Source organism: Ictidomys tridecemlineatus, chromosome 2 (genome assembly GCF_052094955.1).
Source record: "Ictidomys tridecemlineatus isolate mIctTri1 chromosome 2, mIctTri1.hap1, whole genome shotgun sequence".
Taxonomy (NCBI): domain Eukaryota; kingdom Metazoa; phylum Chordata; class Mammalia; order Rodentia; family Sciuridae; genus Ictidomys; species Ictidomys tridecemlineatus.
The window spans coordinates 24,293,726-24,312,626 of NC_135478.1; the positions used below are offsets into that span (position 1 = coordinate 24,293,726).

An 18,901-nucleotide genomic window follows, 5' to 3' on the forward strand; every position below is an offset into this window, starting at 1 on the left:
GGCCCTGGGCAGGCCCTTGGAGTGTCTGAAGCACAAACTCCCAGACAGTGAAGCGGCTGCATGCTGGCTCCAGAGGCAGCCCTGCTCACTCAGGTCCGAGAACCAGCAGCAAGGGCTCTGGACTGGCCCTGTGCTAACCAGGCCTTGGGAACCTGCACCTCCCTCTCTAGGCACTGCCATAGGATGGGTAGGCATGGTAATGTACTTTGACACAACCAGGGATGTGGAAATGAACCCAGGACTTGTTGCAGGTGGGGTGTCTTGGATCAGAACCAGGCAGTATGATCTGCTTTGTCCTGCTCACCAGGCATATGGTCCAGTGACACGCTAAGCCATCTAGGTGCCAGTCTTGGCAGGATACCCAGGTACCTGGTTCAGGCTCAGCTGTGGCTTTGATGTCATTAAAGAACATGGATTTGGGGGCTATAATACGATCTTGTGTGCCTAATGAGATCATGCTAACCTTATAAGGAGAAAAGCTCAGGATGAATTCTTGGTTGTTGTGGGGGCTCAGAACCCCCTTCTCGGGTATGATGGAGAAGGCAGTCTCCCTGTCAGGGTGGTACTTGATGCTGTCCATGCTGTAGGTTTCTCCAGGCATTAGGGGCTGCAGGTTGGGCTTCATGATCTGCCAGTGGAAAGCCAGCTCCACGTGTCTGTGGGGGCAATCATGACATTGGGCAGCAGATCTAATGCTGTGCTCCAATTCTTCCAGGACCAGGTCCTCCCACCCCATGCTTGGCCAGCTCTGCTCCAGGAGAAAGCAAGAAAACACCCAGAAACAGGAAGTGACTAGGTCAGTCTTCAAGCAGTTGCCATGGAGGAGCCTAAGGAGAACTGCATAAGGACGGTAGGCGAGTCAGGGTGCCCAAATTAGAGGCCATGAAAGAGAGCCACCTCTACCCATCCACAGCTCTAGAGACTGGAACCGCAGCACATCAGGGGAAACGGACAACTCAGGAAATCATTTAATTTAATCATTTAAATCAATTCAATTTAATTTACTTTTAATTGATTTAGATTTAAAATCTAAAAACTAAGCATTAAACCAAAGGTATCTAGCCCCCTCAGCCCCAACCCCTGGAAAATGTTAGGAAAATCCTCTGCACTATCTTCTACCAAGTGAGAGTTTCCACAGTTTGCCACATCCACCCGTCCCTGCCCTCCGCCTCCAGCTGTCGCCTCCCAGGACAGCTATGTCATGAAAGACGTGTGCCCCCTCACTGCCAAGAGAAACAATGAAAACCCCACGGCAGTAGGAGGGGCAGGACTCTGGCCATGTTGTAGACAGCGGCTGTTAGCATCTCAGGTCACCAGGTAGCCTGGGCTGGAAGTTCCCCGAGGTTGGTCCCCGACAGAAGGGTAATGCTCAGAGGCTGGTCAGAAAATAAATGGCAATGAGAGCTGAACCAACAGATGTAGGGCTGGGGACCAGGATTACTTCCCCAGCACAGGAAGTAAGGTGGAAAACTATCCCTGGCTCGGGGTGGACTGAAATAGTTTAGAGCAGCACTGTGACAGTGAGATTCCCGAAGCAATGGAAGTCTTAGAGAGCTGCACTAATAGGGTAGCCACTGCTTACCTGTGGATACTGAGCTCTTGTGTGACTAGACTGTGACTAGCACCCTAGAAGAAAATTGTAATTTTATTTGATTTAGATTTAAAAATCCATATGTGCCTGGTGACCACTATGATGGACAGAGTAAATCTGGGTCCTTACATTCAGTCTGGATCTAATCTGAGATCAGAATCCCCAAGGCAAGTAAGCTCCGGCCTGAGTGGAAATTCAGGGTCGGGTGAGGAAGGGGAAGAGGAAGGGGAAGGGGCAGGGGTATGCGTCAGGGGCACGCCCAGGGGCAGCTCACGTAGCATTTCGGATAATCAGCTGTTTCCTTGCTGTGGATCGAATGTTTTCAGGCTTGAAGCGTATGAAGTGCTGGGCCGTTAAGTCTGTGAGCTCTCCAGGGTCCGGTTGACTTTTTTCACCAGAAACATAGATCAGATCCAAAGCGATCAGCTGCCCCCTTCCTGACCAAGTAGGTAGTGTTCAGAGAAGCTCCCATACGCTGAAGGCAGGACTCTGATCAATAGCTGCCATAGGACCCATGCCACCACCCTCATTCAGTGGCCCTTGACCATGATTCCCAAAAGCACATGCAAGAGGGAAAAGAGGGCCATTAGCACACGTACTCATGTCCCCATCTCTTCACAGACCCAAAGGAGGGGATTTTGAGAACTTTGAATATAGCGAGCACTCAATACCTGCCAAGTGAAACTGGGTGGAAGGAAGGGAGGGGGCAGGGAGAAGGCAGAAATGTTGGGAAGGCAGCTCAGAGGAAGGCTCTTCTAACCTTCCGGAAACCTAGAGGTGCCTCTGGTGGTTTCTGTGTGTTGCTGATAATTCCCCAAATGAGATCACAGCGAGATCCAAAGGGAAATTACAAAATGGCACCCCAGGTTTCCACCTGTTCCTCACCAAAAGGCCCCTTGGATTGTCCTGGAGGCCACACTAGCTTGGGTATTCAAGATCCAAGAATGAAGGGCCAAAAGCTAGTGCCTGGCATCTGGTGACCCCAGCATCCCCCACGGCTGCCTGACACAGGGTGCGTGAAGCCGGGCCGCTGTGCAGCGAAAGCAGCTCCCGGAGCAGTGTCTGTGCCCACCAGGCCCCAGAAGCACACACCAGCCCACCTGTGATCACCAGCTCCCTGACTTGGCAGTTGTCACACACGATGATGAAGGTCTGCTCCACCTTTTCCAGGCTCATTGGGAGGAACAAGACCTGGGGGAGAAGAGGTGCCCTGTCACCCCCCATCAGGGGCTCCCACCCCTATCTTTCCTTCCTCTTCTCAGACATGCACTCTCCCCTTGCTCTCTGCTCCCCAGCCTCCATGCCTGACCCCCCCCCCAAGCCTAGAGGTTTCAGTCCAGGCCCCATCCCAGAGTAATGCAGGGAGTAGACTGAAAGGGTGTGAAAACAAAGTTCAAAAAACAGATGACAACATGCAACCTCATTTCTAACAAAAGAAACAAATGAAAACTACCCAGAAAAACAGGGTTTTTTTCCCCCTGATGATACTGGCACAGAGCAGAAAGCTCACTCTGATACATTTTGTACTATATTTCCCCCCAATTTCTCTCCACCCCCAGGCCCTGGTAACCACCATTCTACTTTGTTACTCCAAGCTCTATTTTTTAAGATTCAACAGTTAAGTGAGATCATGCAGTATTTGTCTTTCTATGCTTGATTTATGTCACTCAACATAATGTCTTCCAGTTTCATCTATGTTATCCCAAATGACTGAATTTGTACCTTTTTAAAGGCTGAATAATATTCCATTGCATATGGATACCACATTTTCTTTATCCATTCATCCATTGATGGACACTTAGGATAATTCCCTATCTTGGCTTTTGTGATTAGTGCTGTCAAAGACATGGGATTGCAGATGCCTCTTCGACATACTGATTTCATTTCTTTGGGTATATACCCAGCAGAGGGACAGCTGGATCATGTGGTAGTTCTATTTTTAATTCTGGAGAAACCTCCATAGTGTTTTCTGTAATGGCTGGAGATGAATCCCAGCTACAGACAAGAGATGTTCAGGGACTACACTGGAAATGACAGCTCCATCTGCTTTGCAAGAGAGGTCATTCATAAGGCCAGGCACGGTGGGGCACACCTGTAGTCTCAGCAGCTCGGGAGGCTGAGACAGGAGGTGTGAGTTCAAAGCCAGCCTCAGCAACAGCGAGGCACTAAGCAACTCAGACCCTACGTTCCTACAAAGTAGGGGTAGGGATGTGGCTCAGTGGTTGAATGCCCCCGAGTTCAATCCCCAGTACCAAAGAGAGAGAGAGAGAGAGAGAGAGAGAGAGAGAGAGAGAGAGAGAGAGAGAGAGAGAGAGAGAGAGAGAGAGATCATTAGACAGCCAAATGACAATGGCCTACAAGATGCAGGAATATGTACTTGGGTCATGAAATCACAGGCAAATGCAATCATGCAGCAGCGGAGAAAACAGCCATGAGCAATCATGAAGAGGAAGGATCATGAGCCAGTGTCCCCTCACCTACCTCTATTAACACAGCAAAGCCTGGGGCCAGCTCAAACACGGATGGCATGACTCCAAAGGGAGGCTGCTCAACAAAGCCGGAAGTTGCAACCGCCTTAAAGACATGCAGAATACACAAAGGTGTGGGGAAGAGTGTAAAGCCCAGTGCTTATGTTGCAGACTTCTATCATTCATGTTGCTATCTGAGGGATCCTGAAAGAGTCTGTGACGCCCTCATTGAGCATGCGCTGTCTTGCCTTTCACCAGGCGCCAGGCACAAGATTCTGAAGGTTAAAGACGAGGAAGTCACAGAGTTTTAAAGAGCTGACCACTGGCAGCAGGTACAAGGAATGTCATGGACAAGTGCATGGGACACAAGCAGGAGGGGGTGAGAAGGTCCTCCTGAGGCACATCGTCCTTTCCCTGCCACAACATCCTGCCAGTGGTGCCGGTATGTCTGCCTCCATTCCCATCCCACCCTTGGCCCTGTGCTCCTGTTTCATGGGGGCACCTGCTATCCTGTTAGCAGAGCTGCAGCCCCAGTGTCTACAGGAGAAGCCACTGAGCATGTCCGGGATACAAAACCATGCCTGCAAGACCCTGGCAGGTACCTGAAGGGAGAAAAATATGTTCCTTGGGATGTGAGGTCCTCTGGATCTAGCACATGTTTTCTGGACATAAGGGTACAGAGGAATCTCCCTACTAAACATAAAGAACAGCACGCTCATGCTGATCAGGGGTGTCAGGCTGGAGCTGCTCGGGCAATGGAGAAGCCAGGCCAATGGGGCAAGTGCACAGACCCTGCCTTCCAGCCCTGGCTAACAGGTGCAGTCTAGCAACTCCCTCCAGGGGGTTATTTCCTTTGATGGATTTGCTCTTTTTCCAATCTATTATCACTCACCCTGAAACTTGGTGGTGGCCAACTCTTTTTGGGCATAATGCAGAATTTGCCAGCGCTGAAGCCCACATTTTTGCAGATGAATCTGGTTACCTTTATTCCTCCAATGAGGCAGTAACCACAGTCCAACACTGGCGACACTGCAGCCACAGGAGAAGATGCATGAGAGAGGCAACAGGTCACACTGAATGAGCCCTGTTGTCATTGTGATCCTGAGGTTCAGCCAGAGCGCACAGCAGCTGCATAAGGATGTGGGGGTCCTAGGCAGCACCCCAATCAGAGGGAATAAAGGGGACACCTGACCCTGTACCAATTGGGTCCTACTCAAGCTGCTCTGAGCCACATGGCAGTTGAGCACCATAGGACCACTGTCTACTTCCGGCCAGGCTGGGGGAGCCAGCACACACTGTGGGCTCCTGCCTTGGCCAGGGCCACCCAGCATGACCCTAGGGATTGTGGCCGAAGTGAGGGGAATCAGAGTCCTAAATTTCACCTACATCCAGCTGAAAAGACATAACTGAGGGTGCCCAAAGGAAATTCTTCCACGGGAGCTCACCCCATGGCCACAGAGACAACATCCACTGCAAACTCTTCAGGGTGCCCCGGCACTTGCTTCTTGCCTCACTCAGTATGGCGTCAGGGGTGTTCACCAGCCAGCCCCATCTGTGACGGGGTTAGCTGGGCTGCAGGCTTCCCTCCCTCCCATGTGGGTCAACCTCCAGGGGACACCCAAAGTGAACAGTAAGATCAGGTCCCGACATTCTGGAAGATGGTGTGGAAGCTGCTTGGCAGTTCCCACCCAGAAACTCAAGAGGACCAAGCTCTACGCTGCTACCCAAGGGGCAGGTGGTCCTCATGGGGACTCCCCGCCCTAACTGAATCCCTGGGAAGGGTAGCACACACTCACAGGTCAGCACGGGGGGCGGCCTCCGGGCCTGCAGGGGGATCAGGAGCGTGTGAGTTGACTGGGTCTCGACTAAAATGAAATCATCAAAATCCCCGAGACAGTCCGGGATAAACTGTATAGTGTACTGGCAAGTCATGCCCGGAGCCACCATTCCACCTTTTCCTGGGAACATCCCTGTGTAGGACAAAAGCCACCAGAGGATCAGGACCAACCACCCTGGCTGAGCCTAGCTGCCTCAGATCAACCACGGCTGGGTCTGGCTCTGTGAGTGAATCCCTTCTGGGTCAAGGCCAAGCAGAACCACCAGGGTGCGCTAGGGGACAGGCTTCAAGGGCAGGGACTCGAGGCCAAAAAAAAAACCCTAGGGCCCAAGCTGGGGGTGCCATGATCCATCTGGAATGGTTAGCGTGACTTAAAATTTATTTTGTGGGCAGTAGGGAGTCCTTTGAGATTTCCGAGAAAGAGTGACATGATTGGGGTTGTTATTGAAACCAATACTCCCATCCAATCTGGGAGGTGGCTGCGCGGACATGAGCCAGGAGGAGGGCCTGACCAAGGGCAGTGACAGCGTGAAGCACGGGAGATGGCAGAACCAGTGCCTTAGGGAGATGATCAGGAGAGAGGCGCTGGGGCGTCACTGGGAGGCTCTGAGCTGAGCACAAGGGCCTCCAGTGACTGCTGAGGGAGAAGCCCTGAGCCCAGCACAGGGAGTCAGCAGGACCCGGTGGCTCAGTCCCGGCAGCCAGCCCAGCAGGTAATTTTGTAGCCATCTAGAAAGCAACTATGCTAAACTCACCCAATCCCAGAGCAAAGTGTGGGGTAGAAGGCGGAAGGACTCGCAGGTAGCGGCTGGCAGAGGTGGTGTTCTGCAGCGAGATGACCATCTGTTTAAAGGCAAGGGTGATCTCTTTTACACAGCAGCATTTAAGGACCTAGCCATGTGGTGTCTAGAACTTCAAGTAATATAGAAAGGGAGGAGGCATAAATGAATAAACCTGGCCATGTGTTAGTAAGTATTGGAGCTCAGTGATGAGCATACGGGATTCATCATCTTATTCTGTCTACTTTTGTTTGTTTCAGGAAGTTTCCACAGTGAAAAAAAAAAAATTTAAACCTTAAAGATGAAGAGGGAGGTAGAGCTGTTCTATTTTGTCCCATTGCTTAAAACAACTACAATAGTCTCTCTGTATGCATGGGGGTTGGTTCCAGGACCTGAGCAGATAACTAAAACCTGCAGATCCCTTACCAAATCCCTTCTATAAAATGGCTCAGTATTGACATACACTCTACACACATCCTCTAACACTTCTCAGCCTTTAGGTGCCCATCATCTCTAGATTACTTACAGTAACTAACACAATGTAAGCTCTATGTAAATAGTTCTTATACTGTATTGTTTAGGGAACAATGACAAGAAGAATGTCTGTTATGTGTTCAGTACAGATGCAAACCTTGTAGGCCTAAATAAATAGTATGTGAACGAAACTCAAGGTGAACAATGCTCAAAGTGAAATGATGGGATACTTTGGCAGGGTCCGCCTATATATTGTTACACCTTCAGAAATTTAGCACAGTGCTCAGCACTCAGCAAATTCAAATTTGGCTTTATGGAACTTTCAGAAATCTGGGGAAGAGTGATATTTTCAATCTATTCTTGGTTGAATCCATGGCTAAGGAACTTGCAGATTGTCATGATGAGCAAAAGTGTGATATCTGCAGTGGAGGAGAGAGATAAAGAATGTCCATGCGCTTCTGCTCTTTTCAATGTTTTGTTTAGTCACTTAATACAATTTCACTCTGTAGGTTCGTAATCAAGGAATGACAATCCTTAATGCTGGGCATTGCAATAGACAGAATCAATTCAAAGTAAACAATTCTACTTTAATTCTAAGCACTGCAAACACACTTGATTGACAGACCTGTTACAGACATTCCCTCTGCAGGCTAAGCTTAAGTGCTAGATTCAAAGTCTTAAGTCTTAGATCTTAAGTCCAGCAGATGCACACTCACTCAGACTGCAGCAACCAGTCAGGAATAGACAGAGGAGATGGTCATAAGGAGAAATCTTGTTCTCACCAGAGTCAAGAGGCTAATGTAGAGTTTGAGAGCGGTGAGAACACAGGATCAGGCAGATGAGAAGAGTTGGGAGGTCAGCCCAGGTCCTCATCAGGCTCTCAGGCTTGTGTGCATCAGTGTCAGCTGGCTGAATGTCTGTTCATTTGCTCCATCATTTATGTTAAATTTTGGGGCTTCTGACTACCCTTTCAATCCCTATCAGCTGTTACTGGGTTTCTCAGTGACGTCTTTCATTCTGAGGTCAAGCCATCTGATCTGTGGTTTCCTGATCTCTCGCCTTTTGCCTTTATCAGGGTGAAGGCAAATGACAGCACTTCACTCCGAGTTTTATCAGGGTTGTGGAAAGTGACTTATTTTATCAGGCTATGCCTGGGGACCATATTGGAGGGCTCCGTAGGTGTGCCTGGTGGGGACTGCAGTTTTATTTCAGAATGGATTCACTTAGGTTAAGGCCCTTCTTAGGTGAAAGCTATCCTTACACAGATACAGAAGGCAGATCACACTATTTACTGAGCATCTACTCTGTGCCTCCTCAACCTCTCAACAACCAGGAGAGGCGAGCACTCTTTCTATTTAACAGGTGAAGAACCTGAGGTGCAAAGAGGCTCCTCAGAGATTCAGATTCAAGACATTTGGATCCAAAGTGTTGACCACCTCACCTCATGTATTGTCTTCTTCCCCACATTTTCCTTTGAGCCGCCACTTCTCACAGGCCCAGTCAAGGTATATTGTGGGCACATGTGTGTCAGGGCTGTAACTGGGCCTCTCCATCGGGCAACCCATCCGGCCCCTTTGAAATCCCACCTCTCTCCCTGCCTCAGAGTGGGAGATCCCTAAGGGTAAGCCCTGGAACTCAACCACAACAGCACCCATCACAGAGGAGGGAGCCTAAAACATGTACGTATCTTTTTATTCTGTTTTGTGAAATATAATACTAGGAAAAATGTATAAATTATAACACAACAAAAGCCATGTTTCTATTACCTAACTTAAGAAACATTATAAACTCGGTTGAAACCCTCTACCAGCTCCCCACCAGACATCATCTACATAGATTTGAAAATACGCCTTCGTATTTTTATTCAGAGATATATATTCCTAAATCAACAGCTAAGTTCCCCCTCCCCCCAGTGCTTGAGATTGAATCCAGGTCTTGTGCATGGTAGGCAGGTGCTGTACCACTGAGCTACATCTCCAGCCCCTCTTAAGTCAATTTTTCACCAGCACAACATTTTGATCAATTCACCTGTGAACCAGGCCACAATTTATAAAGACCCATTTTATAGTTTTAATTTTCATTCCTCTGTTATTGATAGTGAGCATCTTTTCATGTTTATTTGCTATTTGGGTTTTCTCTTCTGTGGGTTGTTTACTCATGTCCTCTTACCTCTTGCCATTACAGAGTTTGTTTTTGTCTTGATTTGTAGGAGTTCTTTATATATGTTGAAACTAATTCTTTATAAAGTAGAAACTATAAACATTTTCCAGTTTACAAACTTGCATTATCTTTTGATTTATGGTTCCTAAAATTTGTTTGTGTACATTCTAGGAGTTGAATCCATGGCCTTATGCATGCTAAGCACACACTCTACCTCTGAGCTACACCCTGTTTCGGTTTCTAAAATTTTAATATAAATTTTATCAGTCGTTTATGGTTTGTGCTTCAGTTTCAGGAAATCTTTCCATACTCGCTATATTTTTAACTAAAACAATAGCTCTTTTACCTTGAGCTGTTTACTGGAAACTATTTGGTTTGGGGTATGGGTATTGGCAGGTCTGCACACATCCACGGTAGCAAGAGCATGCACTGATCCCTTAGTCAGAGCTAGTTGCAGCCACTGCTGTCATTAAAAATTGAGGTGCTCCTGGCAGTAGCTGATCACGTCAGCTGAGTCATGTCTTGCTTCCAGCCACGCAAGGCAAACCTCCCACTGGGGAAAGGCAGGAGCCAGGGGGTTGTAGGCTTCTCAGGGCATGTCCCACTAGACAAGGCAATCGACTGCACTTAATGGGGGTCAGCTCTATAATATAGTCTCATATTAGCTCCTTCCTTTATCCCCTTTCCCTCACTGGAATTGTAAATGATCATAAATAATCTCACCATCTCAGACTCTGCTGTGCGGGAAATCTGAGCCCACACAGTCAGTACAAGAAGGGTACTAAAACGGTAGACCCCGAGGATGCCATTCTGGAATTGGCTTACCAGTCTGGTGGCAGTAAGAACCCTAGCTGGCAGGAAGCAGGGTGTGAGGCTCCTAGCATGATGGCATCACAATTATTAATGCTTCCACCAGTGGTCAGCTGGGATGAGGAACCAGTAGATGGTCAGGCAGTGACAAGTGGTAGCTGGGGAGGCTGGAAGGTCTGAGGCAGTGATAATTATATGGAGCGTGGAGTGGGTTGGCTTTCCTTACCAGCGCTAGAAGCCTTGGAGGGGAAAATAACAGGCTGAGGCAGCCAGCTGCCAACTCAGCCCCCACTGAAACATTCTTTGCATTCCTGAGTTACACTTACTCCTGTGTGTTTTTTAATTCCTGCTTGCTTTGGTTTGCTGCTTTTTACCTAGTATTTCTGTACCTATGTTCTTCAGCAAGATTGATTTGCATTTTTTCATTTAGTGTCAAGGTAATTTTTGGCTCATTATCTAATAATGAGGGCAGGTTCCCCCTTTTTCTAGCATCTAAAACAATTCATATAAAACTTACATAAGTTAATTTTAAAGCTTATAATTAAAATTTATACACAATAGGCATTAGCTTGAATGTTTGGTACAACGTAGTTTTTGTTTTATTTTATATAGAAAGTGCTTTTTAAAGTTATTTTCACCAGAGTGGGACAGCCTCCTAGTTTGAAGAGGCAGAAAGTTCTACGAGGTTTTGAAAATAGAAATCCTTCCCCTGGTCTCCACCCTGCCATTTCCCACCCTCTAAGGGCAAATGCTTTTTCCTCCTTCAGCTGATTGTTATTCATTTCCATGTCTGAGTTGCACATTACATTACGTTCCCTTCAGTTTTAGGGATTAATGGCAGATGGATCATGTGGCTATGCCCTCTTTCCTCTCCCATATCCAATTCAATGTGTGACTTTCCCTTCCTATCCCCCATCTTTCCAGCAGAGTTACATCATATTACTGATTAGGTCAGTAATGAGTACATTAAAGGCACTCTGTAAATGCTATTCCCAGCTGAGCAGGAGGCAAACTCGGCTTTCTTTCCCTCCCTCGCACAAATGTGTATTTTTCTGAAGTTAATAACCAACTCGCTTTCAGAGGAAGTAGTGCTGTGTAGCTGCCAAGGTTAGGTCATAAAAGCCATCTGGCTTGCAAGGATGCTCACTTCTTGTTGTCATGTAAAAGTCTCATTACCTGAGACCGCCACACTGTGAGGTGTCCCAGATCAGGTAGAGAAGCTCTAGGTCAGTGTTCTAGTCGACTAACTCAGCATCAGCACCCATGTGAATGAAATGCCTCGGAGAATTCCAATCCCAAACTTTTGAGTCACCTCTAAACACCAACTTACCAGTCCTGGTCTTAAAACATTGCAGAATAAGCCAATTCTCATTGTGCCTTGCTCAAATTTCCAATCCAAAGAATCAATAAGTGGGCTAGGATTGTGGCTCAGGGGCAGAGCACTTGCATGGCATGTGTGAGGCATTGGGTTCAATCTTCAGCACCACATAAAAATAAATTTTAAAAAAGGTATTGTGTCTAACTAAAAAAGTATTTTTAAAAAAAGAATAAGCACAATAAAAATGGTTGTCACTAAGTTTAGAGAATTTGCTCTGCAGCAACAGTAACCCCCAAAATTCCCTGACAAGTTTTAAACTGAGGGTTCCCTTCACCCCCTCCTATGTTGGATCTCTTTCCATGTTCCATGTCTTCCTCTACCTTGGTTCACTTATGTCTATGGAGCACGTTCCCTGGAAATTTCAGGGTGCATGGAACATACATTTTTAAAGACGCTGGAAATTTGAAACATCCTTAAACTTCATAATGTAGCTGGTTAATACTGTTATGTGCACAGTCACAGGCCCAACAGACACATGATGATTCCCAAGAGAACTCACTAGATACAATCCACCATCCTGGATTTGATTTTCCAAAAATGGCTATAGTGATACTTCTGGTCCCTCATGCTATTCTAGAACATTGCTACACCCAGTCATTAAGGGTGTGTGTGTGTGTGTATGTGTGTGTGTGCACGCGCCTTTTGCCATGAGTGGTTGAGAAGTTCCTAAAGATATGGATATGCACAAGCTCTTTAAACTCTACAGTGCAATCCACTGCATGTGAAGGGGCTGTTGTCAAGAGGCATTTGCACCTGGTGGGTGGAGCCAAGTGTGGTTGTGACCATTCCCCAGAGTGGTGGGAGGCCAGCGTTAAGGCAGAAGTTGGGAAAAGAGATAAGAAAATCTCTATGTGTGGCTCTCAGAGGAATTGCTGGGTATGCTGTTAAGGGGAAGAGGAGAGTAAGGAGGAGAGGGACTCAAAAATATATACATGTTTGCTTATGGTTCCAAAAAGAAACAATGGAAGAAACCAATCCAATAAAAATCATAACCTGACGAGGTAAGGAGAGTACAAGGAAGAGGAGATGAGAATAGAAGTTAGAGGGAAAGTTAGGTTTTTTTTCCCCCCAATGGGACAATCATAGTTGATGAATGTAAAAGGAAAAGCAAAACTATAAATCACCATTTTGTAACTCCAATTTTAAAAAAAGCAGGCAACAATCATCCAATGCTGCTAACCAGGAAGTCGTCAGTTGATAACGGTAGAGAGGCTTACAACACCTGACCCCAGAGAGTGCTTCCTCCTGAGCAATAATACACAGTACCACCAAAGAAGTACTCTTGCCCAAAAGAAAACAAAATTGAACCTGAATCTAACCATCTAATCAAAAACCTTTACATGTAATTACCAGTTTATGTAAAAGGTGGAGAATAAAGGGACATAGTTAATGTCACCAACAAGAAGACAACTGGCCAAATCCAGAATACAAAAAATGAAGTTTCTTCTACAAATAAATGGCATTTTAAAAAACTTAGATTTGGGGGAGGAATTATTCTCAACTAAGGGAAAACAAAGAATTATTTTTACTCAGATGCAATGTTTAGATTCTGATGCCAATAAATCCACTGACTTTTTTTTAAATCAAATGGAACAAGATAAAATATTGATAGGTTATTATTCTATATTAAGGAATCCTGGCTAGTATGTCCGAGTGTGATAATAGAATTATGATTGCTTTTTAAAAGTCCTTGTCTGTTAGAGACACTTAACTATTAATTGAAGAAGAATGTGCTGGCTTTCCCTCACAATATGCCAGCTGGTGAATGTGCATGTGGACACACACGAAGAAGTTACGGGGTGACAGACGAAACCACATTTGCAAAATGTAGATAACTACATTGGATGATGGGCCCATGAGGGTACGTTACCATCTTTTGCCTAGTTTTGTGTATGGTTCATATTTTGAAAATTCCATAATAAAGATGTTTTTAGTAAGGAAGGAAATGAGGTGGGATCGATAAAGAATCAAGATTTCTACCTCATAAACTGGTCCAATTTCATAATCTGTGAAAAACCCAATTGATGGTTTAGCAAGAAACACTGGAGCATCCATGCAGCTGTGGGAGGGAAACAGGGGAAAGGCTGTGAGTGTCCTCTACATGACAAAATACCAAGCAGTGACATTAACACAAAAACAAACACAGGCAGCCAGCAAAGATATTCACGGTATGTCACTTGTTGGGGTTTTTGATGGCTGTTGTTTAAATAGGTTACAAAATAATTTAACACGTGATCCAGTCCTTATGGAGACATGTGCAGCCATGTATATGGTTTTCAATATGCACAGGGGAAACTCTGGAAGCTTAAATGCCAATATGTTAACTAGATTTTTAATAGTTTTTATTTTCAAATGTTAGTCCTTTCCAATATTTCTTTATACAAAGGTATCAGTTGTCTAATAAAAAATGCTAATAGTCTTAAGTCCATTAAAATGACACACCTATGAAGCAATTTGTTCCCTTCATTAGAACAATTACTGAAAATAGAGACAAAGGTACTCCTGAAGAATCACAATTTGCACTAACTGCATTAAACTAATCCAACAGAGCACTGGTATTATCCAAGGCACATACATTCCATGGAAGGAGTACATGGCTATGGATAGACTCCTCACGTGACCCAAACTGCTCCACTGTCAACAGAGGGCCAACACCAATCCCCATTTTCTCTATTCCCCTATTTATGAACCTGACAGATCAGAAAAGTATAAGACCAAGACTCTGGGGAATGCCCAAAGGCCATGTCTGTGGGTAACCCTGAAGCCCTGCTCTGTATGGATACTGCTACCCTGCCCACCAAACTCTAGGGGGACCAGACCCAGGACCTTCTGGGTTTACCATAAAGGGTCAGGTTGTCCGAGAGTGTAAGTCAGGGAAAGACTTACCTTTGTTCCAGCTCTGCACTCGGGTGTTCTCCCATCAGTTCTGGCTTAATTGGAGGAAAAATAAGAGATTTGCCTCCATGTGGAGTGTTAGGAGGGAAAAACCGAGGGTTTCTCAGGAAGTGGTTTCGATTCTCCATTCTGGCAAGAAGTAGTCGCTCCAGTTCTCTCTGGGGCATGCGTAAGTGTTTCATCCAGTTTTTATTCTTCGGTAGACTTGGTTTCTTTGAAACACACAGAAGTATAGTCAATGACAGCAAAGGGACTGTGCTGTACGTGCTGACATCCTGGCATGACCTGCAGATGCCAACACCAACTCTAATTTGCTGCGAATTCATCACGACTTTTTGTGTCATCTGAACTCTTTTCCCTGGACCGCCTCCCTGTCTCCACCACCCACACAGACGGCTGTGCACAGGCCTCAAAACGAACCTTGATGGTTTTTTTGGTCGTTTGTTTGGCCTTAGGAATTGAATCCCATTCCTGGCTGTCCACAGTGTAGTCGAACTCGTCTCCAAGCTTCTCCTTGTAGGGCACTGCAAGCTTCTTGCCCAATGCTCCTTTGGGGCTGAAACGCTTCTGACTACTGAATGTCAGTTTTGAATATCCAGGGATAGAACTGCCTAGGGCACCAAAGGAACACACTGAGCTACCTACCAAAACTGAGATGAGGAAGCGGGTGCTTCTAAGAGGATCACATAAAGCCACAGTCAGCACCAATGTCACATTTTCTGCATCAGATGTAATCCCTCTTCAACATGCGAATTACTCTCAGAACTTATTCCTTGTATTTCCAATTTAGAACTACAGGGTTAAAATATCTTTCAATTTTCCAGTCCAAAGAACATGAGTGGACCATTGTTATACTCACATATATACATACCCCAGAACGTGCCTTTTGAAAAGCTTACACGAGGAATCAAAATTTGCATTAGCTTTTTTTTTTTTTTTTTTTGTATTGGGGACTGAACTCGGAGGCACTCAACCACTGAGCCACATTCTCAGCCCTATTTTGTATATTATTTAGAGACAGGGTCTCACTGTGTTGCTTAGTGCATCATCATTGCTGAGGCTTAGAACTTATGATCCTCCCGCCTCAGCCTCCCGAGCCCTTGGGATTACGGGCATGTGCCACTGCGCCCAGCTTGCATTAACTTTTTAACATCGGTAAGATCATCCTCCAAAAGCGGAATGCATTCTTACTGCAATGAATGTTCTCAAAGAAAATTGGTCCCCCCACCCCCAATCCCATTTCTGAGCACAGGTTATTTACCTGCATAAGATAGTGAGTATCCAACTAACTGTAAAATACTGAGTGGCTTAGTATCCATGACACTTGATTCTGCTACCCCCTTCCTGGCTTTTCTTCCCTATGTGGATCAGGAACTCATCACTGAAACTCTTTTCTCATCACCACCCTCAACTCTCTGGATCCCAGTCTTCCCACCCCCAGATGCCTTCTAAGCTGTCAAACCCCAGGCATCATCACACACTCCCACTGACCAGCTCTGCTGGAGAGCTTGGCACCATTTGGCAATCCTAATGCTTGGCCACAGGGTTCACAGAGACTCTGCTCATCCACAGAGTGACTCTTTCAAAATCTTCTTCCTTGCATAAGCCCACGACCTACTCATTCTCAGAAGATCTTGCCTTCCTGATCTCAGAAAACTGGCCCGATATCTCACACACATGCAAACACATCCTTCTCTGCCTCCCAAATCATACTTCTGCCCATTCTCAGTGGGTGAGAAGCTGCTCTTTTTCCCAATGGGGAAGACTTTGTCCACATTGTGCCTCATCAGAACTTGCTCCCCTACTTATAGATGCCTTCAATCCCTTCCTTTGTAGGTCTATTCAATTACATCCAAAAATCTGGGGGTCTCTTATGATGTCTTCAGAGAGTCTGAAAAGTCTGAAAAGTCTGAAACTTCTGTCTTACAGGCAGTGAGAGAGTGAGGAAGTGGCACACTCAGATTTGACCCTCCCAATTGTCACTATAAAAATTAAAGAGGAAAAACCCTCCGAGTGATGAAATGGCCACAAAGGTGGCTGATGTGGCCCTGCTACTATGGAATGTCCCTGGAATGATACCCAAAGCTCTGAAAAAAAAAAAAAACCAGAAGCATTACCTTTAGGTGCCGAGCAAAATGGCACGGTGTCACTGTAGTAATCTTCTGGGCTGATCAAATGGTGTTTCCGCAACAACTCGCTGTCTACACACCACCTGAAGACAGTCTTAACTGCACAGAGGGGGGAGAGGACAAAGGCGAGTCACGCTAGACCTGTGTGAAAAAGCTGCACCCAGCTTTCTTCATCCTCTCAACCTAAACTGTCCAAGGAAACTCCTTCTCAGAACCCTGCAGTAGTGTTGAGATTTAAGAAACTAATCAGCATATTTATCAGCCACTTAAAAGAGGCCAACCGTTAGGCTATGCTGCATTGTGGTATTTATCTGAGCTTAACACTGTTATGCAGAGAAAGTTCTAGAACAAAATAGAATTAATATGACATACGGTAATAAATGGCCCCAATTCTTCACCCTTCCCCACACCTTTTGCAACATGACTTTGTAGTCCCTCCTACTAAACAGAGTACACATCTTCACCCTTGACCTTGGCCACCCCATGTACTTTGGCCAATGAGATAATGGTAGGGGTTTGCTTGTGCAGTGAGATTTCTCTTTTGTGCTTTGGCCATCACCAGGGAAGAGTTTCCCTGCGCCTACATCTTGAACACTGGTGTAAATGCATGTGGACCACAGCTGAGCCTAACCTACAGCAAGAAGCCAAGCTTTCGGGATCCACAGTTGAAGCCAGTCCAGACAGCCAGGCTCAGGAAGGTCAACCAACCTCCCACTGACCCAAAGATACATGAGAGAGAAAATTTCATTTAATGGAATGGGAAGTTGATGACATCTATAACGATGAATCAAAAACAGCAGTAAAGACACATTGTTTACACAACATACAAATAACATTATTTAGAGGTATCCAGTAACTACCTTGGGAAAGTGGACTGAGACTAGGAAAGATGAGTCAGGGACTTCTGTTAAAATAAACTTTATATTTTAGAGTAGTTACAGGTTGGCAGAAAAACTAAGAAGATGATATAGAGTTCCCATGCCCATCCCCTGCATCCATACATGCACCTCCTCCCTAACCAAAGTGGTACATATGCTACATCAAAGAATCTACATCGACAGCAATCCCACCCAAAGCCCATGTTTCACTCTTAGTACTGCACATTCTATGTTTGCACAGATTTATAATGCATGTATAGTATAGGTGGAGGCTTTTAATACAGTACTAGGCATTCTAATTTTTTAAAAACCATATATATTGATTACTTTGATAAAAATAAGGAAAAATAGGATGAATGGAAGATGTGGAAGTTTTTAAACTTTCTTGCTTGCTCCATTAGCCCACATTTTCCTAAGATGGGACACCATTAAACTGACTTTCCCTCTGGCAGTCTCCTCTAACCAAAGTTGAGGATGAGACAAGTGAAGAATGCCCGTTTTCCCATGAGGCAGGCAAACTGAGGATTCTGAGGTTTGGCCTAATTACTGTAATAATCAGGAACAGAGAACCACACTGTGCATATTAAACAGAAAGGCTTTTGGGTTCAGGTTGTGGCTCAGTGGTAGAGCGCTGGCCTAGCATGCGTGAGGCACTGGGTTCGATCCCTGGGACCATATGAAAAATAAAATAAAGGTATTGTGTCCATCTACAACTAAAAAAAAAAATTTAAAAAAAGAAAGGCTTTTAATACAGGGGATTGTGAACTGAGGGAGAACAGGTCGGGGAAGCCATCATTGACAATGTTAGCTGGTGGCACTGAGGCAGGCAGCTTCTCTAGGACTTATCTTGAATCTGCTTCAAAAATGACTTTACTGAATCATCTTCTGGGTGCTGCTGCTCGAGAGTAATGGCCTCTCAGGGCCTCCCTCACCAGTGATCTATCCTGAAACGGCAGGAGAGGTGCATTCCGGGCTACATTGGAGGAAGACTGGCAGAGAGTGGCAGCAGTGTCAAGTTGACACAATCCAGCCCAGTTCCCAAGGACTTTGGTGATGGCCTGTTTGAAATCTCAAAAGATAAAGGCAAATGTCATGTGATAAGGGATGTGCCTCTCTCTTCTGAGACTGTTCTCTCCACAGTCCTCCCCCACTGGACCTGTAGACAATGCTGTACTGGCTTTGTGACCATCTTCCTCCTTCTGAGAAGGGTGGACTTCCTACACTGACGCCATGGCTCCTGAGCCTGGCTCTGCCAAGGATTGGTTGTTGCATTCTCCAAAAGATAACATAGACAAGTCCCCAGCAAGGACAGGAGAGAAAGCACAAGATGTTCTTCAGGGTTCTGATCCTTGTCCCTCTGTCTAGACAATGTATGCATGTTTTCCACCCTGTGATATTTGTATTAGTGGACAGAGAAAAGCTGCCTTGTTCTTCAGATAAGAAAAGTTTGGAGGTGGGGGATATCCTCAAGTTAGAAGTTTTTGGGTCACCATGCCCCACCC

The 18,901-nt window shown here is 45.8% G+C and overlaps 1 protein-coding gene across 4 annotated transcripts in view; it reads right to left on the bottom strand.

Annotated features, from left to right (window-relative positions):
* The window catches only part of Dlec1 (DLEC1 cilia and flagella associated protein), a 49,503-nt gene that overhangs the window by 24,554 nt on the left and 6,048 nt on the right, over positions 1 to 18,901 (bottom strand). For all 4 annotated transcript variants that reach the window (XM_040290015.2, XM_040290013.2, XM_013361243.4 and 1 more), the window contains exons 3-13: positions 16,510 to 16,620; positions 14,813 to 15,003; positions 14,384 to 14,604; positions 13,478 to 13,556; positions 6,652 to 6,739; positions 5,856 to 6,029; positions 4,952 to 5,088; positions 4,073 to 4,165; positions 2,692 to 2,782; positions 1,866 to 2,028; positions 464 to 656 (exon numbers count right to left, since the gene is read on the bottom strand). In XM_040290015.2, the coding sequence (XP_040145949.1) occupies positions 464 to 656; positions 1,866 to 2,028; positions 2,692 to 2,782; positions 4,073 to 4,165; positions 4,952 to 5,088; positions 5,856 to 6,029; positions 6,652 to 6,739; positions 13,478 to 13,556; positions 14,384 to 14,604; positions 14,813 to 15,003; positions 16,510 to 16,620 (1,541 nt within the window). The remainder of the gene's footprint in view (positions 1 to 463; positions 657 to 1,865; positions 2,029 to 2,691; positions 2,783 to 4,072; positions 4,166 to 4,951; positions 5,089 to 5,855; positions 6,030 to 6,651; positions 6,740 to 13,477; positions 13,557 to 14,383; positions 14,605 to 14,812; positions 15,004 to 16,509; positions 16,621 to 18,901) is intronic.